At 40.3% G+C, this 27,852-nt stretch overlaps 1 protein-coding gene across 1 annotated transcript; it reads right to left on the reverse strand.

Annotated features, from left to right (window-relative positions):
- Nucleotides 1-31: 31 nt before the first annotated feature.
- MCUR1 (mitochondrial calcium uniporter regulator 1) lies at nucleotides 32-27,085 on the reverse strand. Its single transcript, XM_038583969.1, is given in 10 exon segments — nucleotides 32-3,439; nucleotides 4,274-4,388; nucleotides 7,234-7,287; nucleotides 11,502-11,549; nucleotides 11,551-11,574; nucleotides 12,298-12,339; nucleotides 12,904-13,005; nucleotides 13,642-13,745; nucleotides 18,577-18,714; nucleotides 26,764-27,085. Coding segments are annotated over 10 exon segments (1,005 nt in total). The 3' UTR covers nucleotides 32-3,383.
- Between the last annotated feature and the right edge of the window lie 767 nt (nucleotides 27,086-27,852).

Below are 27,852 nucleotides of genomic sequence, written 5' to 3' on the forward strand. Positions count from 1 at the left end.
CTCAAACAAGTATTACACTTGAGCATGCTAATTCTTTTGAATAAAAAGTTTATTTTATAAGTAAGCACTTTCAAAGTTGTCTATACAAACCCAATTTTTAAGGTTTTCTTATAATACACCAGTGTTATCATACACAATGGAGGGAGTAACATTAAAACACAGTGCAGGCACAAGTTGTTCTAGATTTGCCTACTCATTGAATAATTTGAATGAAAAGTGTAGTAGTCACACAGAAATAATTAAATATTTTAGATAATAAAAATATTATGCCTACTGTATTATACAACAAAATGGAACTGAATATTTGCTTATGTGATAAAAGGGTTAATAAATCATTTGGGTTATAATCGGAAGAACATAAGTGTAAATCTGTAAAGATATTTTCCAAATAAAATTTCAGTGAAAGGCTAAACATTCTCAAGCATAAAGAATACATCAAGAATAAATCGTGCTTAACATGCTGTTGCTTTAGTGTCAGAAAAGCCACAAATTTGATAAACGTATGGTTAAAGCCAATGTTTCCTAGGCATGAATTCTACTGTAGTTACCATTTATGTGATACTTGTTTGGAAATGATGCCAACAGTATCAACATAGCTTTGCAGGGTGGGGGAAGAGAAACGCTCGCCCATGCTGACATGGTTAATTAACAGGCAGAGGCAGCGACGGAGAAGGCTGGAACACGAGAGGGGAGCTCATGTCACTAAATGCAGCTACAGAGGTAAAAGCACGAGCTGAGCTGGGGACAACCCAGGCAGGGACATGTTCTCTGTGGCTCAGGATTTTTATTTTTAGAGTGTTCCGAGACAAATTCCAGCAAGATGTCTGGTTTGAGTCAAGCCTTTCTTCTTGAACTTGACTTCTCAACTGAGGTACTTGGCATACTTAAGGGAAAAAATGAATACAACTCAGATTTAGTTTTGTTAGATATTAAGCTAAAAAACCAGCTGAAGGAGTAAGAACAGCCCAGAAAAATCAAAATCCTGTTTCCTGTAAAGAAATGTATAGGCAGACAGGTTTTGCTTATTAAAGGAACAGGAAAGGAGTAGAATTAGAGTTTGGGCTTTTTAAACAAGAAAAGGAGAGAGAAGAAAGTAGGAATGTAGAGGAACCCCTCAGAATGGAAATGAAATACAGATCCTATCCATCTGATGTTCTGCTTTGGGCGTTTGTAGCTAAGGCACCTGTGCCTACAGGGGTATGTTCGCAGTATCTGGCTCTGGTTGATTTCCCAGGTGGTACACACGGGTTATCTGCAAGTCGTACTAGGCATCTCCTGAAATTAGGCTAAGGCCTAAATCCCAAAGCGATGGCAATCCCGAGCCAGGCTAGTTCAGGAAGTTGTCCCACTGTGTCCAGTCCCAGCATGCTTGTGCTCCCCCCAGAAGTCTAGGCCAGCTAGCAGTGGGAAAGGTATGCTTCTATTTCTGGCTCATGCTTTTCAAATAGTATGCATTTGGCCAAACAATGGGAACACAGTCCCAAACCCCCTGACTTCCATATATGCATGCAATCTGAGCCACCAAAATTGAGTTCATTTTTTCCCGAGGCTGTTCTGTACACAGTAAAATTCAAGGCCCAAATTCAGTGACTGGTGCAGCACACCATAAACCAGTAGGACTGTCATTTGGAATACTTTTGGCAGATGAAAGAGTATCACCCCACCAAATGTCATTCAAAAAATATTTTACCGGGAAATAAGGTCACTTTGCTTGTTTTTAAGCTATACAAATCAGTGTTTACTTTGAGACATAATTGCATACAGCACTTTTTCCTCTTGGGGATTCTGTTAATTTTGGAAGAATGTCTGTGCTCCAGGCTCTTTCTCCAAACTCTTACCATAGTTATAACTCTATCAAGTAGTTGCAAATGTAAATGTGGTCTTAATGGGATGTTACTCGCTAAAATCTGTTAATACTTAAGGCAACTGCTAAATGTGCAGTATTTTCTGGGACTTCTCTGAAAGGGGAAGCACATATTGCTACAGTATTTTATGAAGCAGTTGATATAATCTTGGACCAAGTTGAAAACAATCAAATCATTATTCACTTTGAAACTGATACTACGAATGCCAAAATACTTGATTTTCAGGCTCATCTGGAGTTCAGCAGCTTCGTGCTAAACATATGTTTTAAAAAAGGCAATGACTTACATTTTCTAAAGTTTGACATCCAAAGGACAAAGGTAACTTTCTTGCAATGCAGTCAGAACAGTGACAATGGGTGATTTATTCCACAGTTCCATCAACAGGCATGTCTGTGGTTCCCCATTGTACCAGATTTTGCGCACGTGTGTATGTAGAGAAAGACAAACGTGCTCTCGATGTCCTTGTTTTTAAAGTGCTATTCTCTCCCAGGCCATTCAAATAACATGAGAATGTGCTTCCCTAAAAGAACCCCGGCTGTATCTAGAGATTTGTTTTAAAAAATAGAAGGTAGGCATGAGAGTGTCTTTACCAACCAAAGGAATCAAATTTGATTAGGATAATACGTGGCATGACAGCTCTCTAATTTTAAAGCCTACAATCTGAGCTTGTAATTGGCAAAGGCATATTCATTAAAGACTTTCTAAGAAGTGCAGATGCTATCTGAATATCTAGATATTGCTACAGAAGGAAAACTGAGTGCCTCTCTTGTATACAAAGCAGATGAAGACCAGCAGGAAAGAGAACTTGTCTCACAAACTGGGACATCCATGCTGAAAATTATCAAGTTTTCTGGGTAGGCAATGCCAGAAGTGGAGTATTGATATAGTTCTTAGGCCATGGGGAGAGGATGGGAGAGAAAGATTCCCTATCATAATTATAAAACTTCATTAGGCAATAAAACTTTCTAGCTGAGAGACATATGAAAAATAACCAAGACAATAACTTACTAAGACAATGGAAATTCAAAGAAAAAAATTCCTTTAGGGGATAGTACAGGTGAATCATTACTACACCTGACTGGCTGCAGGGAAGGACGGGGTTACTAGGTACAGAGGGTTCGGTGCTCTTGGTTTAGTTTGGGTGATTCTTTAGTACTTAGTGAAACCAGATGTGCCTTTTAGGTGGAGACGCCCCCCTCAATCCTCTATGTGACAGAAGATTTAAAATTGTAGAGAGTCATAATATTTACTGTTGGCAAGTTCACTGGTCCAGCTGAGTGGGGTCTTCGTGCTTTGTCCACCACTCATTGTTACAAAGGCAACTAAACAAAAAAGACGAAAGGAACCATTATGAATTCGTTCATTGGTTATATGTCCATAATCTGCATAAAATAGATAATATACAATAAATCAAAACGAGGGTTAAAATGTGGAAATGGTGGGGGGTGGGGAGAAAAGGCACAGCAATCTGGTATTCTTAAGGCAAAACAATTGGGATCTCTTTAAAAAGACACTTTATTATATCCACAGGCGGTAAAATCCCAGAGCTACTGTTAGGCACGTGAATACAGACCCTGTAAGAAAAAAATGAGCAAAGGATTAGTTGTGTTAACAGTTACCAAAGGATCAACTTTTTATTAAGAAAATATATAGATGCTTATCCACCTATCCACGGAGCAGAAAAAACAAATGTAAGCAGCTCAGGTTGCTTGCTGAGGTGCCACATTCCACAAGACACCTGCCTATTTTTTTTTTTTTTGACACCTGCCTATTAAAACACTCCATCCTTTACAATTATCTTCAAAGTAAAAACGTATCCAATATTCAATAAAACTTTTCAGGGAAAGTCATAAATACTGTGATCACAAAGCATATATAAATGTACTATAGAGGGACACACCCTTTAAAACTTCCTGAACAAAACTCCACTTCTAAATGCTATTATGACTTAAAATATTGATTAATCCAAAATGTTAAATATGAGTTCTAATAATTGCTAAGTTATTTTTATACAGGAAATCTTCATTCACTCTTCTGGCTCAAAAAATTGCAAAACCAAAATAACTCCTTACAAAGAGTGTCCCCAAGTGAAGCAGAAAGCATCCATAAAATATTGCCTTGAATTTCACTAAAAAAAAATTCCAAGTAACTACAGTTCAATGATAGTACCTTACAAAATTTAAGATTCTCAGTTGCAAGACACATTTTACTACTAAGGAAAAAAAATACTGATTATTGTATGATACTCTATCTACTGGATATCAAAACCTGCCTTCGAATATCAGAGATGTTAAAATGTGGGGGAAAAAATGTATTAGAATCGATGAAACACAGTATTCATCTTTGACTAATTTTCCAAATTTTATTTATTCTCAGCTTGTTTGAACTACCTAGATACAAGAGCTTACCTGCTAAATATTTAATGTTATCAAGCTTGTGTGACTCCAGCATGGTTTTGAGGCCAGCAACCTCAGTGTCTATCTTCCTGTCTGTTTGGGTGACCGCCCGATCTTGCTGGGCATGCTTTTAAAAGAGAGATTCACAGCATTAAACCACTTGAGATATACCTGCTATCCCCTTGGCTCCCTCTGTCCTAGAGACCCTCAACAGCAGGCGGCAGTCTGAGGGAAAGGTGGGGTGATTAAGGACATGTGGGCTTTAGCTTTAGTTCTACTATCTTCATGCTAGGATGCATTGGTTAGGGCCTTTAGCATCTCTGGGCCTGTTTTTTTTTTTTTTATAAATTTATTTTTTATTTGTGTTCAATTTGCCAACATATAGAATAATACCCAGTGCTCATCCCGTCAATGTCTGGGCCTGTTTAATTAGAAAAAAGCAAAGAAAAAAGAAAAAAAGAAAACCAAACACCCCAAAAACAAACTGTTGGCCCTGCCTTCACATAGGCTATCTGGACAACTGAACGTAATAATCTGTAAAATGCTTTTGTAAACTTTAGATTGCTCTACAAATTAAGATTAAAGTTACAAGTCAGCATTGTTCTCAATGACAATAAAGATGTCTTATCTTTCTAAATTCTTCTTAATGAGAAGTATACAAATAATGCTTTAAAAAGTGAATGTAGGGACGCCTGGGTGGCCCAGCAGTTGGGTGCCTGCCTTTGGCTCAGGTTGTGATCCCGGGATCCAGGATCGAGTCCTACATTGGGCTCCCTGTGAGGAACCTGCTTCTCCCTCTGCCTATGTCTCTGCTTCTGTGTCTCTCATGAATAAATAAATAAAATCTTAAAAAAAAAAAAAAAGTGAACGCAATCTTAGATAATCTTACAATTTTTTTTCATAGATCAAATACCAAGTGTTTTATTAGGAGACTTGGTTATACCAAAAGCCTCTTTGTATTCTCTATCAAATAAAATACAATTAAACTAGATACATAACCAATGCCCCTAAAGGATGGTGAGTTTGCCTGATGTTATAAAGGGGTTGTACTATTTCAATAATGCATAAAAGCATTGGAAATAATTAACTAAAATCCTAGGACAAGTTAAGAAAGATTGACCCTTGAATAACACAGGTTTGAAGTGCATGGGTCCACTTTTACATGATTTGTTTTGACGTAGTACAGTACTGTAAATGTATTTTCTCTTCCTTATGATTTTAATAACATTTTTTTCCTCTAGCATACCTTATTATTGTAAGAATACATTATGTAATATAGGAGTGCCTGGCTGGCTCAGTTGGTTAAGCATTCAACTCCTGGTTTCTACTCAGGTCATGATCTCAGGGTCATGGGATCATGAACCCAAGTCTTCTTGGGATTCTCTCCCCCTCTGGCCCCTCTCCCCACCCTGGTGTGTGCATGTACGTGCGCGCGCACACACACACTCTCTCAAAAATAAGTCTTTTTTTAAAAAGGAATACATTATATAATACACATATAATATACATGTTAATTATGTGTTAATTGACGTTTTATATTATCTGAAGGCTTCTAGTCAACAGTAGGCTATTAATAGTTAAGTTTCTGGCGAGTTCAAAGTTACACGCAGATTTGACTGCATGGGAAGGTCCCTAACCTCCCTATTGTTCAAGGATCACTTCTAGTTTCTTATGGCTAATAATTCAGGTAATGAGTAAGGAAATAAAGGCCCAGATGAGTAGAAAATTGTGTCAAAGGTTTTCCTCCAAGTATCTTCCAAGTTTCAGAGGTCCATAAGATGGAAAAAAGTAATGTATGCCATAAGTTTGAAAAATAATTTTAAAATCTCCATTCTTTGTTAGTCTTCCATCACTGGGATTTGAACTTTCATTAAGATAATCAAGTAAGGGGATCCCTGGGTGGCGCAGCAGTTTGGCGCCTGCCTTTGGCCCAGGGCGCGATCCTGGAGACCCGGGATCGAATCCCACGTCGGGCTCCCGGTGTATGGAGCCTGCTTCTCCCTCTGCCTATGTCTCTGCCTCTCTCTCTCTCTCTCTGTGACTATCATAAATAAATTAAAATTAAAAAAAAAAAAAGATAATCAAGTAAGTGCAAAAAAAAATTCTCTGGTACAACACTTCTGGGTACATACCCCAAAGAACTGAAAAGAGGGACTCCAACAGATATCTGTACAATCATGTTCATAGTAGCATTATTCACAATGGCAAAAAGATGGATGCAACCCGAGTTGTTCACTGACAGATAATCCAAACATGATCTATTCATACGTGGAATATTATTTGGCCTTAAAAAGGACGGAAATTCTGACCCAGGTTACAGCATGGATAAACCTTAAAGACCTTATGCTACGTGAAAGAAGCCAGGACAAATATTATGATTCCACTTATATGAGGTCCCTAGAGTAGCCAAATTCATAGAGACAGACATAGTCCTGGTGGTGGCCACGGGCTGGGGGAAAAGGGGATGCAAGTCATGTGTTGTCGACAGGGAGAGTTTCAGTTCTACAAGATGCGAAGAGTTCTGTGGGTAGATGGCAATGATGGTTGTATAATGATGTGGATGTACCTAATGCCAATGAGTTGTATACTTAAAAATAGTTAAGATGGATGGAGGAGGCACCTGGGTGGCTCAGGCAGTTAACTATCTGCCTTCAGCTCAGGTCATAATCCTGGGGTCCTGGGTTCGAGCCCTGCATCAGGGGCTGATGCAATCAGCTTCTCTCTCTCTCCCTCTGCCCTTCCCCACCACTCATTGTCTCTCTCTTTTGCTCAAATAAAAAAATAAAATCTTTTAAAAAATGGTTAAGATGGTAATTTTATGTATACTTTACCACAACTAAAACAAAACAAACCCTAGGACATAAAACTTGCACGTACCCTCCCATAACACATCATTACAAAGGGCAGTAACCACGCATAGGATGAAGCCAAGATGAACACTATGACTAAGAAAAGTCAGTCTTATTTCTTACCAATGCCACCATTTCTGTCCTCATTTCCAGCAGCTTCCTTTCATTCAATGAGTACTGAAATAAACAAACACGTAACATAGGTCAGATTATGATTTATCTTCTTCTTCCTCTCCTCCTTCTCTTGTGCCTTAAATATTCTGGTCTCAGTACCTTCAAGAATATAGGATACCAGAAATCACCTCTGGAATCAAGGAGCCTACTTGACACATTAGATGTGTCTTCTGAAGTTTCTTCCTTGTAGCCACTCACTGCTCCAGTATCTGGATTCCCTTTGTCACCCTTCACCTCTCTCTTCTGCTCTTGTCATCTGTTTGCTCTGATGTCATTGGGCCCCTCCTACTTGTATAACAGCATTCCCCGGAGACCAATTTGCATGGCTGCTGAGTCATGTGCTTTTTGGCTTTGAGAGGATTGAAGAAAGTGGGGAACAATTTAGTTTGAGAGCTAACCCATCACAATCACAAAATTGGTCACTGCCTGAAACTTAGACAAAGATAGAAATGTTATAAAGTTGAGGAAAAAATAGTTTCAAGGAATATTATTATGTGACATAGACATTGCCTAAGGATACACCATAAGTACATCGGTACAAGAAATGCACAAAACCATCACATGTTGGTTTTAATTAAATAACAACAACCCACTTGGGTGTTGTCACAATCCAGTATCACTAAAAGAACGGACTAGCACTACCCAGAATCAAAGTGGTATCTTGCCTTTGGCTATTAACATTTATGCAAAGATTTAGTGCAATTTTGTTGACATGGAGACAAAAAATCAGACACGCCTCTCCTCAGCAATGGGTATGGGATTTAATTTAACAAATGAAAATCTATAATTTAAATGAAAAATTAGCATTTAATTCTTTACTAAATTAACCCTGTTATCGGGGAGAAAATGAATGCTTAAGTATTAGAATCTTTCTAGTTATAAAATGTTCCCCGGGAACTACCAGGGGACTTACAGTATAAAAACAATATGGCTCAGACATTTTTTTTTAAAAAAGGAGAAAAAAACCTATGACCCCAAACCAAAGACTAGTCTAGGACCAAAGAAAGAATGCTCATCTCCATCTTCAAATGTCAGGGTTTCAGATGAAGAAAGAGTTATGCATTGAACTGCCACTAGAGGGCAGGGCAGACTAGATTTTTTCCACATCTCCCCAAGTCTTTATTGACCCGGCCACAAAAGAAAAGTTTGTATCTAGACGCTACCATTTTTAAAATAACATCAGGTGACTCTATCTCCCTGCACCACAAAGCAGTTTATAGGCCATACTGCTCTGAAACTGGCTGTAAGTATCACCAGTTATGTAACTGAAACACTATACAGAGTGGGAAGGTCCCAGTCCTCCTCACCAGCGCACCCTGAGAGTACACACTATTGTCCTGTACTTCACAGTGATCTTAAGTTCAGGATTACCAAGAACCACTTCTCAACTCAGTTAATAAATCCCATCAATTCACTGGCTTTCACCCATGTTCATCAGTCCTACATCTTCCTTAGCTATGGGCATCTTCCCAAATCAAGTGCCTTCAGATTTTTTGCTAAGTACACAATCCATAAGGACAAAGAGTAATTCAAAGAGTTTCTTCTTTTTTAGAGACTAATTGTATGCTACTGACTTTTAAGTATTTTAGTGATATTAGGTGAATTCATCTTTATGGTTGAAAAGTGGTTTTTGAGACAACAAAGGGACATGGGTATAATAATTATTTTGTACTACAAAGCTCAGCTTAACTCCTGAAATCCAGAGGCAGTTCCAGAAGAGTTAAGAACTTGTTTGAATTTCAGTACTGACTTCCTTTATCATCGTCGCATATTCCGGTTAAAAGCAAACTGTGAAATATCAGAAGACAACAAACAATTGTGCACATTCGGTTTCTATAGGTGTATCCAGTTCTGTGTTAGTAAAAGATGCTTTACATGCCCTATTTTTCACTATTCTAATAAGAGAGAAGGTATCTAACTATTGCTATCACATTCAAATAAAGCCTGAACAAGAAGATAGATGAGTTAAGTCACTAGAGGCGACTCAATGTTATCTTTGTTAGAACGTACATATTCACTGCAGCATTATTTACAATTGCCGAGACACGGAAGACGTTAAGTGTCCACTGATGGATGAAGGGATGAAGAAAATGTGGTGGATATGTATAATGGAACATTATCCAGCCATAAAAAAAGAAGGGAATCCTGTCATTTGTGACAACATGGATGGACCCTGGGTGATTACCTTAAGCGAAATAAGAGAAAGACAAAATACTGTATGATCTTTCTTATGTGTGGAATCTAAAATCTAAAAAAACTTCCCCCCAAACAAAAAGAAGCCCCCCAACCCCAAACCCAAGCTCACAGATACAGAGAACAGAATGGTGGTTGCCAAAGGTTGGAGCTATGGGGTGGGTGAAATGGGTCAAAAGGTACAAACATAGAGTTGTAAAATAAGTTAAGTCCTGGGATGTAATGTACAGCATGGTGACTACAGTTAATAATACTGTATTGTAATATTTGAAAGTTGTGAAGAGAATAGATCTTAAAAGTTCTCATCAGAAGAAAAAAGTTTTGTAACTGTGTGGTGAGACGGTAACTAGACTTACAGTGGTGACCATTTTGCAATATATACAAAGATCAAATCATTATTATACAACTGAAAATAATAGAACACTGTGTCAATTATAACTGAATGAAATAAAAATGGAAAAAAAGGTGTTGTAAAAACTTTGAGGGGAAAAAATAGTACTTACATGCATTATTTTTGAAAAAGCAAATGGGCAGAATGGTATTTGCACAGCCTTCTTGGGTCCTGTATACGACCCCATAAGTTAACTGTACAGGTACAAGTACCTTTCAGCCTACTTACTTACAACCTACATTTCTGATATCTTTTTGGTAACAAATGTACCGAAGTACTTTCCCCAATTAAAAATTTCAATTGATGGACACCTGGGAGGCTCAGCGGTTAAATGTCTGCCTTCGGGAATCCCTGGGTGGTTCAGTGGTTTAGTGCCTGCCTTTAGCCCAGGGCATGATCCTGGAGTCCCGGGATCGAGTCTCGCATAGGGCTCCTTGCATGGAGCCTGCTTCTTTCTCTACCTGTGTCTCTGCTTCTCTCTCTCTCTGTGTCTTTCATGAATAAATAAATAAAAAAAAAAAAAAAAAAAAAAAAAAGTCTGCCTTCGGTCCAGGGCATGATTCCAGAGTCTTGGGATTGAGTCTCACATCGGGCTCCCTGCATGGAGCCTGCTTCTTCCTCTGCCTATGTCTCTGCCTTTCTCTCCCTCTCTGTCTCTCATGAATAAATAAATAAAATCTTAATAAATAAATAAATAAATAAATAAATAAATAAATAAAACAGAAATTTCAATTGAATGCAACCTAAAGATTCATTTATAATTTGCATTTCTTTTTTTTATAATTTGCATTTCAAAACAATGCAATCAAGTCATTAAGATTTCTCTAAAACAAAAGAGTATAGAAATATTTTTTTTAATCTTGAATTTCAGTGTAGCATCTAATTTAATATTATTCAAGACAGATGATCAGGGATCCTTGGGTGGCGCAGCGGTTTGGCGCCTGCCTTTGGCCCAGGGCGTGATCCTGGAGACCCGGGATCGAATCCCACGTCAGGCTCCCGTTGCATGGAGCCTGCTTCTCCCTCTGCCTGTGTCTCTGCCTCTCTCTCTCTCTCTGTGTGACTATCATAAATAAATAAAAATTAAAAAAAAAAAAGACAGATGATCAAAAAAAAGATGATCAATTTAACTTTTGAAAAATCAGGACTCCCCCCGCCCCCCCCCCAAAAAAGAAAAATCAGGACCTGGGGAGGTCTAAGGTTAAATTAAATTAGACTGAGTTTGATTTCTTTGATAATGTCTAAGTTACACATAATTTAGTCTCTCTCTGAAACAAAACGAGATTCAAACTTGACTTAACCAAGATCTTAATTAAAACAAAATTTTTTTTTAAGGTTTTATTTTTAAGTAATCTCTACATACAATGTGGGCTTGAACTCATGACCCCAAGATCAAGAGTCACACATTCTACTGACTGAGCCAGCCAGGCGCCTCCCAATCTTTTCATTTCATTTTTGAAAGCATCAAATTTAAGCTATGCCAAAGTAAAATTAAAGAGAAAACTGTGTCTGACAATGATACACAGGTAAATGTTTAACAGACCTGGTGAACTATCTGTATGTTCAGACCGGACCAAGCATTCCATCCTGCAAAGAGATGAATTCATACTCTGTGTTTAATAAAGGAACATACCAATTCCTTCACTCTGCTCTTTTCTAGATTGAAGTCTAACTTGGTATCCTGTTCGGACTTTGATCACTTCATCCTAGCAGGAGGGCAAACAGAGAGAGAAATCCAAAGTGAGAAATGGAAACCCTCTTGGGAGGTGAATCCTGGGACTTCCCAGTCATATATATACACATGACCCTCTTCTATAAAGCTTCAGTTGGTCCAGAGGGGGCTGTGGGTTACTGTTACTTTGAACCTCCAGAGTCTCAGTGTCATCCCCTTAGGGAATTTATGACTCAAGCTGTTCCCGGGACAACTCTGGAAAGCAGAGATGGACTCAAAGAAGGAAAATATGGAATTCTGGTTTAAATAAAGCCTTCTTTCTGATACTCGTCAGAACCTTTTCTTCCTTAACATCCATGTCCTTTCCACTTAAAAAAAAAAAAGAAAAAAAGAAAGAAAGAAAAGAAATCCAAACAGCTGGCATAGTAAGCATTTTGAAATCACATGTAATTCTCTAAAGCCAGTCTTTTCTAACAGAACCTAAAGGCTCCAGGTGGCAACTTCTAACCATTTTTAAATTTAGAGATGACTTCATTCATCCTACATAATTTTCTTAATGAATTTGGTTACAGACATCACTCATTTATTCACTGAACATGGTCGTTGCTAAATCTTCCAGTGTGTACTTTTAAGACATATTATACAAATATTTAACATGGTATTAAGTTTTTAAGAACACCTAAAGTACTTCTTACATTATTTATTACTATGCCTATATAACTGCCAATAAGCACACAAACAGGACTGAGGATCTCACCATTATTTGTTGTTTTAATCGATGTAGTTCCACGTTTATCTTCTAAAAACACATTAAAAAAAAAGTCAAGGATATGGCTAGAAGGTTAGAAAAAAAGACATACAACTTGATAATAAACACACATTAGATGTTTTTGTGCACAGTTCTAACTCTCACTCCACATGAACCTGGTTGTATTCAGAATGAAAAATGAGCTGAAAAGCCTTAGTGGCAGACATGATTATCTCTCCTGCCAGGACGTTATTACAACGCATGTGCCTACCTTGAAATCAGTTTTAATTCATCTTAGAAGTTACATAAAATCAGCAATACAATTGTTTTTTAAAGTAGGCTCCCCAGGCTGCGGCCCAATGTGAGGCTTGAACTCAAGACCCTGAGATCAAGGACCTGAGCTGAGATCAAGAGTCAGATCTCAACCAACTGAGCCACCTGCGTGCCCCAGTAACACAATTGTTTTTAGTACACGTTTGCCTCCTTCAAGTGTTCTTTTAACGAATTCACTTTGTAAAAACGCATCTAACACGTGCACTTTTGTCCATGCATATCATGTCTCAATGTCTCAAGAGTGACCATTTTTTATTAGTATGAGTGGCTCTCTAGTTTTACCTCATTTTCTGCTCTGAGGGCTGAAAATTCGCTCTTCTCCAAAATAATCATATCTTTTTTCACATTAGCAATCTGAGACATTATTTGCTGAACAGTGACCTCCTAGGAAAAGAAAAACAAAAAACATATAACCTAGTTGGCCTAGGATGTCTGCCTCCTACCTAGAATCATCTTAGTGAGAAACCAGGAAAAGTGGGATATGAGGAAAGAGGTTCAGCAAGGTCATTTTCTATTTCAGAATGAGGAAAGGAAAAGAATAAAGATTCAAGTCCAGTATCATCATCAAGTGAGCCAGTTAAAAGGGTGGCACAGCCTGAGGACCAGCAGCTCAAGAAAACACTGCTGTAATTCCAGCCACATCTCCATTTGTTAAGTATGGTAAACTGAATAGTCCATTTTCAAGCCTACTGAGTCTTCCAGCATGAGTCTACAATAGTTGACAAAATAGCTTCAAATACTTTTTCTTTTCTTTTTTTTTTTTTTTTAAAGTAGGCTCCCCAGTGTAGAGCCCAATGTGGGGCTTGAACTCATGACCCTCAGATCCAGATCCAAGCTAAGATCTGACTGAGCCACCTTGCTGCCCCTTAAAAAATATTTTTTATAGCACTGGAATTATTTGCCTCTCAACTATGGTTAAAAATATGATATGCTTTTCAGTAGAATATTATCTAATATATATTACAAATAACATCCCAGCCTTACACTTTAAATTTGCTACTGTGCTCTAACAAAGCTAACCTGCTGCATTTTGGTGACCATATCCTTGTAGACGATATCCATGTTGGCATCCGTGATCTTGACCAATGCAGAGACAGTGATTTCTGCTTGCTGAGTAGTGAACCCTAAGCAAACACAAAAAGACATTCACACTCTGGAGACTCCATTTATTGGTAGGAGGAGGGGGGAACCCTTCACAGAAGGGGGGGAAATGTTTGAATTTAGAAAGACTGGAGTCCCAAGCTATGATGTGTCTGTCACTCTGGACAAGCATGACACACTTGAGTCTGTTTCTTCATGTAAGACAAAGAGCTGGGCTAGTGTCCTCTACTGTCCTATCTAGCTGTGAAAAATCATGTTTCCTTAGAATGTCTCATGATATAGAGGAAGCCTGCAATGTGGCGTGGTCAAGGAAAGAAAGGGAAAATCAAAATTACAGATGCAATTTACTGCTTTTGTAACTTAAAAGTTCTAGGTAATCATTATTTCATTCCCCATGGCCTAAATTTTCTATAAAAACGTGACTTCCTTAATTTTAAGATGCACACATTAGTAAGAATAATTTGCTTAAGCAGGAAAGCTCAATTATTTCATATCCAGCATAAATCCATCAATTCATTGACCACATAAACATAATTAGTAATTTCACTGTTCATTTATCTGATGTTAAAAGGTAAAATCCATTCTTTTACTTTTCTTCCACAAGTTTCTTCTTCGATTGCTTATGGAGAGGGAGCCAGTCTGGATGAAAAATATATTCTTTGATATTCAGTAAATGATGCTGAATTGAAAAATCCAACTCAGCAGTGATATCATTTTGTGGTTTTACAAATTCTATTTATTTATTCATGAGAGACACAAAGAAAGGCAGAGACATGGGCAGAGGGAGAAGCAGGCTCCCCATGAGGAGCCCGATGCAGGACCCCAGGATCCCAACCTGAGCCAAAGGCAGACACTCAACCACTGAGCCACCCAGGTGCCCCAATGCCATTGTTTTTAGTAACTTTAGATAACACTACTTGCAAAACTAGTAATGTTAATTAGGTGAACTTAAATTAAAAAATAAATAAAATTACAAATAAAAAATACTTTTAGATAGCAATTTATATTTTACATTGTAAATACTAATAAGATGCTTAAAACCAAGTCCCTAGAAAGTAATTTTTTTCTTTTTTTTTTTTTTTAATTTTTACTTATTTATGATAGTCACAGAGAGAGAGAGAGAGAGAGAGAGAGAGAGGCAGAGACAGAGGCAGATGGAGAAGCAGGCTCCATGCACCGGGAGCCTAACATGGGATTCGATCCCGGGTCTCCAGGATCGTGCCCTGGGCCAAAGGCAGGCGCCAAACCGCTGTGCCACCCAGGGATCCCCGAAAGTAATTTTTTTCTATTAAATGCTTCCATCCATAAGAACTACAGAAGAGAGGCATCTGGGTGGCTCAGTGGTTGAGCTTCTCCCTTTGGCTCAAGGCATGATCCCTGAATCCCAGGATTGAGTCCCACATCAGGCTCCCTACAGGGCGCCTGTTTCTCCCTCTGCCTATGTCTCTGCCTCTCCCTCTGTGTGTCTCTCATGAATAAATAAATAAAATCTTAAAAAAAAAAAAAAAAAACTACAGAACCTACTGATTCTTATAATTAAAGGCACATCTGTTTGAATAAAGTTATAACTGATATAATTTGGATGAGAAATACAGACTGTAATTTTTTTAAAACTTATTTTAGAGAGAAAGAGAGAGTACACACATACATGTACCAGTTGGGGGGAAGGGCAGAGAAAGAAGCCCAAGCAGACTCCCAGATGAGCAGAGCCTTGACGTGGGGCTTGATCTCATGACCCTGAGAGCATGACCTAAGCCGAAATCAAGAGTCTTAACTGACTGAGCCACCCAGGTGGCCCCTGACTATAATTAAGAAACAAAGACAAAGATTTAAAAGAGACAAAAGACCTCCAAAGACCTACTCCCTTCACTTGATTCAAAATGCTCTAATTTTCAACATGTGGGTCATGACTATCTAGAAAAATTATCCAAAAGGTTACCCACCAAAATGTAAATAATGTTGTTTCACTCTGGTGCGCTGCGATTCAGGATATTAATTGTTTCTTTTCTACCTTCCTAATTTTTTTTTTTTTTTTACCTTCCTAATTTTTTGAAAATGAAAATGTGTCTTGTGATTTTTAAAACCTTATGAAGTGTTCACAATTAAACACAGTTTTAGTTTGGCAATTATGAAGAAAAGAAAAAGAATGGAGGAGAACTTATGCTGATACTAAACTCCATAACCTTATAATTTATAACCACCTGTGGGAGGAGAAATGGATAAGAAAAAGCAGAAGTTAGGCCTGAAAATCTACCGGGTTACCAATACAAAAGAATGTTTGGAGAAATGAGAGAACAAGACATGGGTTAGAGAGATTACAGACATGCAGGAAGTTTTGTGAAGCAAGAGACGCAGCCCTAGAGAAGACAAGGACAGAAAGTGGGAGAAGACAAAGATAAAAGATGTGAGACGCTTCCATCTGGGCCTCAACCTATGACATCTTAGATATCATTCATCTAAGAAGCCTCAAGCCCTACACTCAGTGGGGTCTTCAGAATACAGGTCTTGAGATATGCAGACTTGTAGGTCAAGGTTTGAAATAAAAAAAGCAGGAAGTACATCTATCGAAACATCACACTTTAAACATAAACAATGTTTATTTATCAAAAGTAAAAAAATATATTTTTTTGGTGGGGGTGTGAAAATAAACCTCACCTGTTAACAGGACGAGGATGTGTGGCCATCTCGAGTCCATTGCAGCTACTTTGCCATTTAATAAGATTTATGATGCTCCTTTACTGTTGTCAAACACCTAGCGTATGGTGAAATGCCCTAATTCTCTTGAATATGGCTTTTTACAATGGGTTACTTTGAATGCAAGAACACAAGGTCCATACAAAAAAGGAAAAAGCAGGATGACTTCTGCTTATCCACATAATTTCTGATGCCTCTCTTCTCACTTCTATTTTTTTTAAATTCTGAGTTCAAAGTAGTTTTGGTGAAAAAAGGCCTAAGCAATGAAAATTATATGTTTTTCCAAAGTGCATTCAAGTACACTGTATTTTCTTTAATACTCGAAAGAATCTTTGGAATTCTTATTGTGCCCACCCTGATGAGGACTTAGAAACTGGGAAGGATGGAGGTGCCTGAGTTGCTGAGTAGGTTTAGCGTCTGCCTTCAGCTCAGGTTATGATCTCTAGGTCCTGGGATCCAGCCCCGCCTTGGGCTCCCTGCTCAGTGGGGAGTCTGCTTCTCTCTCTCCCTCTGCCCCTCTTCCCTGCTCTTGCACATAGGTGCTCTCTCAAATCAATAAGTAAAATTTTAAAAAGAGAAAAATGAGGGATACCTGGGTGGCTCAGTGGTGGAGTATCTGCCTTTGGCTCAGGGTGTGATCCCAGACTCCTGGTATTGAGTCCCACATCAGGTTCCCCACAGGGGAGCCTGCTTCTCCCTCAGCCTGTCTCTGACTCTCTCCTTCTTTGTGTCTCTCACGAATGAGTAAGTAAAAATCTTTTAAAAAAAGAAAAAAGAACCCGGGAAGGATGAGAAAACTGTCTGGCTTTGCAGCTGGGCCCAGGCAGAGCTCGAACCCAGAGCTTCTAACTCCCCAACCAAGTACAGAACTCACTCTATCTACTTATCTGTCCTGGGCAAGAGAAGCACAGCTACAGATGGTAGCTCTGTAGAGAAGAGCACGTACAACTGGAGAAATATCTATACAGTGTAGTAAAGAGTCACAGTATAGAGAATCAGAATTCGTGTGTCTGTCTAGATAAGATTAAATGGGAACGTTACCTATGTCCTTAATGCATTTTCAATAAACATCTTATGTGTTGGAGAATCTTTAATTATCAGCAATAATGGAAAATATTAGTTGGACTACTAAAAAAAAACCCCACAAGATAAAATTGTAGCAATTGCTGCTCAGCAACATTTTAATTTCATAACAATTTTTTAAAAAGGTATTATTTATTTTTGACAGACACACAGAGAGAGGCAGGGACATAGCCAGAGGGAGAAGCAGGATCCAGGGTCCCTGGGACCCCTCGATCCCAGGACCCCGGGATCACGTCCTGAGCCAAAGGCAGACAGATGCTCAATCACTGAGCCACCTAGGCGCCCTTAATTTCATAACAATTTTAAAAGCACACAACATCGCAGTATCAAAAACTACCACTTTCGTGCTTCAGGTGGTTGTTACAGGAACCATTCCTGAGTTTTGCTAGCTTGTGTCTAAATTTTCATCTGTAATGCTATACTTCCCGAGTGATGTTTTAAAAATATACTTCTCATGGACAAAGAGGAAATGTGTGCAAAAAGTCTCCACTGTACTGTACTGGCGGAAGCAAAAATGTTCTTTTTTTTTTTTTTTTTTTTTTTTTATTTATGATAGGCACACAGTGAGAGAGAGAGGCAGAGACACAGGCAGAGGGAGAAGCAGGCTCCATGCACCGGGAGCCCGACGTGGGATTCGATCCCGAGTCTCCAGGATCGCGCCCTGGGCCAAAGGCAGGCGCCAAACTGCTGCGCCACCCAGGGATCCCAGCAAAAATGTTCTTAAACAAAAAGTTAAGAACTTGAAAAAATGGGAGATTGATCAAAAGATTATCTGTAAACTTGAATATCAAAGAGAAATAGAAGCTACATAAGATCATAATAACTCATGGGACGCCTGAGTGGCTCAGCGGTTGAGCGTCTGCCTTTGGCATGGGGTATGATCCCGAGGTCCAGGATCGAGTCCTGCATCGAGCTCCTTGTGGGGAGCCTGCTTCTCCCTTTGCCCATGTCTCTGCCTCTCTCTCTTTCTCTCATGAATAAATAAGTAAAATCTTAAAAACAAAACAAAACAAAAAAACAAGAACTCGTAATTTATAGTGTTTTTCCGTGGCACTGAGTGACCAACGGGAGAATTACCATTTTCTTCCAATAAACAAACTAAGGCATGAGTGTCAAAGTAGAGCTTCTTGTTCCCGCAGGAGGTGAAATCTCTCTTCTTGTGCTCCAAATCTCTTCTGTGCTCCAGCTGCAGGCTCCCAGCAGAAAGGCTTAGCTCTACAATGTAAAGAACAATTAGGCTTAAAACAGGATCTGACGGTAAACAAAAGCTATGAAAGAATATCACATACCTTAAAAGCCTACCTGATTGGTTTGTGGGTTTTAGTTTATTTTTAGTAATCTTTATGCCCAACGTAGGACTCAAATTCGTGACCCAAGATCAAGAGTCACACACACTTCCAACTCAGGCAGCCAGGTGCCCCCCTTTTAAACAACAGCTTTATTGAGATGAAAATTTATATCCCATTCAATTCACCCATGTCAAGTGTTCAATTTGATTTTTACTGGAATTCTGCAACATTCTGCACAGTCAACTCTAGAACATTTTCATTATCCCAAAAAGAAACCCTTCAGCTATCAAGCCCTAATCTCCCTACTCCCCTAACCTCAGGCAATTATCTTTCTGCGTCTACATATTTGCCTATGCTGGGCATTGCATATGAATAGAATCATAAGGGATGTGGTATCATGTGACTGGTTTCTTTCACTTAGGTGAGGTTTTCATGGTTCATTCACCTTATGATCATGTGCACTTTGTATCTTCTACTGCTGAATCACATTCTGTTTTAAGAATATACCAGTTTTTCCTTACCCACTCATCAGCTAAGGACAGGACACCTGAGTTGTTTCCACTTCTTGGCTGTTATGAACAATGCTGCTGTGAACATTTGTGTATGAGATTCTGTGTGTGAACAAGTTTTTGAGTCTCTTGGGTATACAGACAGGAACCGAATTGTTGCATCATAGAGTGACTGTCTTTAACCTTATGAGGTTATGCCAGACTGTTTCTCAAAGTGGCTACACCACTTTTTATTCCCAACAGCAGTACCTGAGGGTTCCAATTTCTCTACATTCTCAACACTTTTTAAAAAAATTATTTATTTATTTATTCAGAGAGACACAGAGAGAGAGAGAGAGGCAGAGACACAGACAAAGGGAGAAGCAGGCTCCATGCAGAGAGCCTGACGTGGGACTCGATCCAGGGTCTCCAGGGTCTCCAAGGATCACACCCTGGGCTGCAGGTGGCGCTAAACCGCTGCGCCACCGGGGCTGCCCCTCAACACTTGTTATTGTTTTTTTTATCATAACCATCCTAGTAGATGTAAAGAGATATCCCAATACAATTTTTAAATTTTATTATTTTTTATGTGTCTCTTTGACTATGGTTTTTACATATTTGTTCTCTATAATTAAGAGTATTTATTGGCTTGTCTCTTTTTTCATTTGTTCATTTGTTTCTTAAATCTCACACAAGTGAAATTATATGGTGTTTGTCTTTCTCTTATTTCACTTAGCATTATACACTCTAGCTCTACCATGTCACTGCAAATGGCAAGATTTTGTTCCTTTTTATTGCTAAATAAGTCTATTTTATGTGTATGTGTGTATATACACACACCACCTCTTCTTTATCCATTCATTTATCGATGGACATTTGGGCTGCTCCCATATTTTGGCTATTGTAAATAATGTTGCAATAAGCATAAGAATAGCTCATTGTAGTTTTGATTTGTACTTCCTTAATGCCAATGATGTTGAGCATCTTTTCATTGCTAATTGGTCATCTGCATATCTTCTTTGGAGAAACATCTATTTAGACTCTTTGCCCATCTAAAAAAATTGTGTTACCTTTTGGGGCACTTGGGTGGCACTGTCAGTTAAGCTTCTGACTCTTGGTTTCATGATCTCAGTCATGAGATCGACCCCCACTTCGGGCTCCAAGCTCAGTGCAGATTCTGCTTGAGATTCTCTCTCCCCTTCCCTCTGCTCTTTTCACACATGTTCTCTCTAATAAATAAACAAATCTTTTTAAAAATTGGGTTATCTTTTTATTATTGAGTTAGTTGTTCAGAATTCTTTATACATTTTAGATATAAGTTCCTTATCATATGTATAATTTGCAAATATTCTCTCCCACTCTGTGGACTGGCTTTCACCTTCTTGATGGTGCCTTTCGAACCACAATAGTTTTAATTTTAATGAAGTCCTATTCATTCATTCATTCATTCATTCATTCATTCATTCATTCATGTATATTACTTGTGCTTTTGGTGTCACATCTAAGAAACTACTGGCTAATTCCAGGACACAGATTCATACCAGTTTTTTTCTAAGAGTTTTACAGTTTCCCCTCATATTTAGATTTCGATCCATTTGAGTTAACTTTTATGTCGTGTGAGATGAGAGTTCAACTTCTTTTGTGTGAGGAAATCTAGTTGTTTCAGCATTATCTTGGAACTTCTCAAAAATCAGTTGACTGTAAATCATCTCTGGATTCTCCATCCTATTCCACTGAATTATATCTATCCTTATACCAGGGACACATTGTCTTGATTACTTGTAGCTCTGTAGTTTTTATATCCAGAAAGGAGTTTTCTAATTTTGTTCTTTTTTCAAGATTACGTTGGCCATTCCAAGTCCCTTCCATTTCCGTATGCATTTTAGGATCAGTTTATCAACTTCTACAGAGAAGCCACCTGAAACTTTGACATTTAAAACTTTTGTTTTAAATCTGTAGATCCAAAAAAAAATCTGTAGATCAATTTGGGGGAGTACAAAGTCTTCCAAGCTATGAACATAGGATGTTTTTCCATTTATTTAGGTCTTCAATTTCTTCAATGTAGGTTTCACAGTACAGCTGACCCTTGAATCCAGGTTTGAGCCACAAGAGTCCACTCATTACACGGATTTTTTACAGTATAGTATTTCCTCTTCTTTATGATTTTTTTTTTGATTTTCTTTTGTTTTTAAATTTTATTTGAGAGAGAAAGAGCATTTGAGCATGAGCAGGGGAGGAACAGAGGGAAAGGAAGTAGACCCCCTGCTGAGCAGGAAGCCTGACAAGGCTCTATCCAGGATCATGATCTAAGCCAAAGCAGACACCCAACTGACCAAGCTACCCAGGTGCCCCTCTTTATGATTTTCTTAATAACATTTTCTCTAATTTATATTAAGAATACATATTATAACACATAATATATAAAATATGTGTTGTCTCTCTCTTATGGTAAAGTTTCTGGCCAATAGTAACCTATTAATGGTTAAATTTGGGGGAAGTCAAACGTTATACACGTATTTCAACTTTGTGGGAGTTGGCATTCCTAAGGGTCAATCATATGAGTTTTTTGTTCAGTTTATCCCTAAGTACTTTATTCTTTTTGTTACTACTATAAAGGGAGTTGTTTTTTAGACTGTTCATTCTAGTGTAGAGTAATGCAATTGATTTTTGTATTTTTTTTGTTATTTTTTCTTAAAGATTTTATTTATTTTTTCGTGAGAGACACAGAGAGAGAAAGAGAGAGAGAGAGGCAGAGACAAAGGCAGAGGGAGAAGCAGGCTCCATACAGGGAGCCCGACGTGGGACTTGATCCTGGGTCTCCAGGATCACGCCCTGGGCTGAAGGCAGTGCTAAACTGCTGAGCCACCCAGGCTGCCCTTTTGTTATATTTTTAATGTTGATCTTGTATCCTAAATTCTCGTTGAACTTGTTAATTAGCTCTAATGGTATTCTCAATTTCTTAGACTTTTCCATGCACAAGGTCATCACCTGTGAACAGTGATAGTTTTACTTCCTCCTTTTCAATCTGGAGGCCTTTCCATTGTCTTGCCCTGGTTAAAACTTCTAGTACAAAAAAAAAAAAAAAAAAAAAAGAACTTCTAGTACAACACTGCACGAATGGTGATGGCAGATATCCCTGCTTCTGACCTTTGGAGGGAAAGCATTCATCTTTCACCATTTAAGTATAATACTAGCTGTGGGTTTTTTACAGATGTCCTTTATCACTGAGGTAGTTCCCTTCTATTCCTAATTTGTCAAGTGCTTTTTATCATGATGGGGTGCTGAATTTTGTCAAATTCCTTTTCCATGGCTTTTGAGATGATCACATGGTCTCTCTTCTCTGTTAAATTGATTTTCCAATGTTAAATGAACCTGTTGTTTTCAGGATAGAAATCTCCTTTGGTCATGATGTGTACTCCTTGTTTACATATTGCTGGATTTGATTTGGTGAGCATTTTGTTGAGGATTTATGTGTCTTTACTCATAAGACGTCTATAGTTTTCTTTCTTTGTGATGTCTATGAAAAAAAGCCTCTTTAGAGAGATGTGTTCTAATAATTTATATGTTACCTTTCCTATGAATTTCTGTGCATTTAGCCACAGATCAAACTCATTTTGTAAACTTGTTTCAAGGTGCTCATTTGAAGAAGGTAGGATGTTAATAGTTCTCTGGCTTTTGTATTTCATGAACCATACATATAGTTTAAAAAAAAAGTAACAATTGCAAGTCCAATTAGTAATTCTGTCAAGAAAGAACATTTAAACACAATAACTCCTTACTATTACAAACATTATGAAAGACATTTTGACAGCAAAAGAAAAAGAGATGGACAATATGAAAAAAAAAACTTTCATTTCAACGTAATAAACACAGCTGTATGAAAATATTGCTACATATTTGTCCTTACTTTTCTATGATCTCAGGTTTGTAGAAGAAGCAAGTCACTACTAACTCGAAATTCTAAGGTTTTCCCAGTAAATCCCCTAAGTGACCAGAACGATAGTTCACCTAACCAGCTCCTATTGTTAATCCTTCACCTCTAAAGGATACGTGACATGGACTGGACCCTAGAGATCTGATGCTTGTCTGTAAGCCTATAGCAGTGGATCCCACCTTGGAAAGAGGATCACAGTCAGTGTCCAGATAAATACGAGATCCAATAATCATTTTGTACCAAGCACTGTTTGCAGACTGACAATATATAAAATGCAACAACTGTTATATGTTTGAGTTTAATGATTAAAAAAAAAAAAAAAGGCCCTTACATTCAGAGAACCATTAGCCTACAGTGCTGGGTCCTTGGCAAGGCACACAAATACAAAGCCTGTCCTAATTAGCCAACACCTACTGTTTCAGGTTTCTTTCCAGTCACCTAAGCTATTCTGTGTCCTGCACTTGCATACCTTGGTGCTCCATCCTGAAGTCTGGCTTGCCCTCCCTTTTTCAAATGACAAATTTTAAGCATCCTTTTTACCTCTCTATTTTACAATCAGCTAAGCAAATTATTATGTTCTGGGCAGGGCATTATGCTACACTGTGTGGTTTGATCGGCCAGTTCCACCCAGGTTAGAGGGCAGCCTTGATTGCTCTTTATCTATGTTCAGATAGCTCAGTTCAGATAGCTCAATCACAGCACTTATCCTATTAGTTCCACATCGGTATCATCTGTGAGTCCAAACATCCCAAGAGCAGCCAGTCTTAGTCATTTTCATGTTGTTAGCATCTAACCTGGCATACTGCAGGCCAGAAATAACTTTGTTTTTTGTTTTTTTTTTTTGTTTTGTTTTTTTTTTAGAAATAACTTTCTAAGAGAATTCTAGGATCTGGATCATGAGACTCCCTAGAAAGAAAATTTGAAATCAACTCCTTTTACCTATTCACCTATAATCTTCCCTTTTTACATAAATTAGCTCAGTTAAATCTGGTCCTTTTTTCATTCTTTATCCCTAGTATGAGACAAAACTGGCTCCAAGAGAAGAGACTCCAAATATCTGCTTGACACAGAACAGATCTAGCTTGAGAAAGTGGTGAATGACTGACTGAATGTCTCAAGGGGCTCTCTAGAGGGTAACCCACCCATTTTTAAACTGTGATCTACTGTCCCATAGGTCAGGGAGCTTGAAAACATTAGAACTGGCCAGTGAAGAGTGATGGGATTTTTCTAGTACCAAATTTCTCACTTCTAACAACAAATCATCATTTGTGTGGTTTGAAACATCTCTTTCAGTTACACACACACACCCAAAATAAAGTATCATGACTACTTTCTTTTTTTTTTTTTTTCATGACTACTTTCTAAGCAAGAACTAATTCCAATTTAGATGCCACAGATTTTTTTCTCGCCCAAAACAACTGGAATTCATTTCAACTGCAAGCTTACTTCAACACAATATGTACTATCATCTAAAAAGTGGAGAAAAGGGCTGGCCACTTCTCACTTGGCAGGCCAACTCCTGCTGATGGAAACTGAATGCCATCTTGCCTTCTGTCAAAGGGCAAAGCCTGAGGAGGAGCAATACTCTGGCATTCAGAATACCTCTGACTCACTTTTCCTCCTTTATTGTGACAACAAAGTAAGACCCAAGAACTATGAATTCCTACTAATAACCAGGAAGTAAACTGAGCTATGTTAAAGTGTAATGGATAAATCCTCCTCTGGGGGGACCTTCAGGATATCAAAAGGATATTAAAAACACACACAAAAGCAGCCCAAAGTTAGCCAGGAATGGAGGAGGAAACCAAGTGTAAACTTGCTATTCATAAATCCTTAAGTTTCAGGAGCCCTACTGAGAACCCTGGCACCAAACATATCACCAGGCTGAAAGCAAAGGAACAAAACTCATTTGCTGACGCTTGCTCCTTAACTATGTTGTGGGTGCTTCCCCGTATTTAAGCATCCATCCTCATTCCGAAGAAACGAGATCCTTTGCCCCTAAGCCAATAGTACTGCCTTCCGTATATGATGTCAGAAAACCGATGAGAAAGAATACTCTTCTTCCCTTTTGCCTCACAGTCTTGAATGATGAGCAGAAAATAAATCACAAGTTACCAACTCGTCCAAAAAAAAAAAAAAAAAAAAGAGCAACAAAGTACAAAAGTACTGAAATAAAGACCAAAGTCATCTCTAAGTCATAATTACTGACAAAGCTCATCGCTCATTCCCCACCCTTTATATGTAAAGCTTCTTTCCTTCCCTTTTTTGCTCTCCCAATCAAGTGTCTTCCCCAGTATTCTTAGATTTTTGCTCTCCCAATCAAGTGTCTTCCCCAAAGGTATTCTTAGATTTTACAAAAAACCAACAATTACCGGGCATTTCTATTAAGAAAGGCATTAAAAAAAAAGCCTTCAGTGTGGTTACTGAAGGCTACTGACCCACACCATAAGCGGTATTTTTGCCCTTTGCTAATAAAGATGACTCCAAATGATATTTTCCTCAACAATTTGCTATCTAGGAAATAGAGCCTAGGCTTCCCTCATCTTCCTGCAGGATAGTAACTGCCCTCACCTCCTCCAAGTATTTAATCAAATGCCACCTTCTCAATGAAACCTATTCTGAAGGGCGCCTGGGTGGCTCAGTTGAGCGTCTGCCTTCGGCTCAGGGCATGATGGGGGGGTTCTGGGATCGGGTCCCACGTCGGGCTCCCTGCATGGAGCCTGCTTCTCCCTATGCCTGTGTCTCTGCCTCTCTCCGTTGTCTCTCATGAATAAAAAAAAAAAAAAAAATCTTAAAAAACAAAACCAAAAAATCCTATTCTGATAAGTGCATTTAAAATTCATAGCTGGACGCCCGCTTTTGGGTAGCCTGTGTGGCTCAGCCTTTTAGCATCACCTCCCGCCCAGGGTGTGATTCTGGAGACCCAGGATCGAGTCCCACGTCGGGCTCCCTGCATGGAGCCTGCTTCTCCCTCTGCCTGTGTCTCTCTCTCTCTCTCTGTCTCTCATGAATGAATGAATGAATGAATGAATGAATAAATAAATAAATAAATAAATAAATAAATTCCTAGCTGGAAAAAAAAATAATAATAAAATAAATGAATTCCTAGCTGGAAGCGCACCTCCACTTCTTCCCGGGCAGCATGTATCACTTCCACCACGTACGTGTCAATGTCGTGCCCACGCCAGCTGCAGCTCCCTACGGGCATCATCTCGTCTGCCGGGGGGGAGCTGCGGGGCTTCGTGGACGGGCGCGCCCCGAGCACCCAGAAAAGCGCCGGCCGAGCCCAGAACCGGCAACTGGTGTTGAGGGAGTCCACAGGTCCACGCGAGTCGGGGGTGAACCCGCAGGGCCCGGCGCCGCGCCCCTCAGCTCGCACGCCCCCCCGGCCCCCCCCGCCCCGCGGCGCGCCGCCCTCGGGGTCACACAGACCTTCGTCCTAGCCCGGCGGGGCCCGGCGACCTCGGCCGCCCCGCCCTGCCCGGAGGCCCGCGCCAACGCCGCCCCTCCCCGGGGCCCCGCCCGGCCCTCACCTCACCTCACCTCACCTCACCTCTCCGCGGGGGAGCGAGGGCGGCCGCCCGGCGGCGACACAGGCGGAGGGCGCCGGCAGCCCAGGCGACGCCCGGGGCGAGGCCCGCCGGGGGCGCGCGGGGCGCCAGGCGCGGGCGCTCGGGGTCGGCGGGGGGCCTGCGCGGGGCGACGGCGGCCAGGCGCGGGGGCGGCACGAGCAGGAGGAGCAGCAGCGAGGACGCGCGTGACGCGCCGCCCAGGGCCGCCGCAGCCCCGCGCCCCGGACCCCCGCGCGGCGCTGACGGGCAGCCGGCCGAGGACAGGAAGGGCAGGAGCCGCCGGCGGCCCGGCGGACGGTCCATCGGCACGGCGCTCACCGGCCCGGCCGCGCGCTCATGCCGCTCGCGCGTCCGCCCACGGCGTCGGACGGCCGGAGGGAGCGTGGGCGGCGGCGCCGGCCCGCCCTTTACTTCCGGGAGGGCGGGGCCCCGACGCGCGACGGGGCGGGGCCTGCGGGGGGCGGGGCCTGCGGGAGGGCGGGGCTCCGACGCGCGACGGGGCGGGGCCTGCGGGAGGGCGGGGCCTGCGGGAGGGCGGGGCCAGGCTCCGCCCCACGCCCTGCTCGGCAGCCTGGAGGCCGCGGCGGCTCCCGGGGCTTGCGCTGCCCTCCCGGCTGCCCCGATTTACACGTTCATCACACCGGTGCCCTTACAAACCCGAGCATGACTCCGACGCCCTTCGGAGTACCTGGAGGCGTGCCCCGCACCACCGGCCTTCCCTAGACTATACTTCCCCGTCTGAAGTGCCCCCAGAGTGTGGCCCCGGGGTGCATGCTAAGGAATTAACAAAGCCCGCGGAGCGGTGCTTACGCGGTTCAATGCGTTTTAAAAGCTGAACTTCAGAGCTTTTGTTTCCGGATTAGCTCACCAAGAAAGGAGAAAGTCTCAATCTGGGGAATTTAAAACGTGGGGCAAGGTTGTTCACTGAGACCTCCTGGTGCGAGACATTAGAAACAGGTGGTGTTCAGGTCAGTGAACTTTCCGAATGCTCAGTGCACCTGTCCCAGTTACCGGTCCAATGTGTGAACTCAGGAGATGTTCCTTGACCGAAGAGACGGGCTCTGCACAAG

Source organism: Canis lupus, chromosome 35 (assembly GCF_011100685.1).
Source record: "Canis lupus familiaris isolate Mischka breed German Shepherd chromosome 35, alternate assembly UU_Cfam_GSD_1.0, whole genome shotgun sequence".
Classification (NCBI taxonomy): domain Eukaryota; kingdom Metazoa; phylum Chordata; class Mammalia; order Carnivora; family Canidae; genus Canis; species Canis lupus.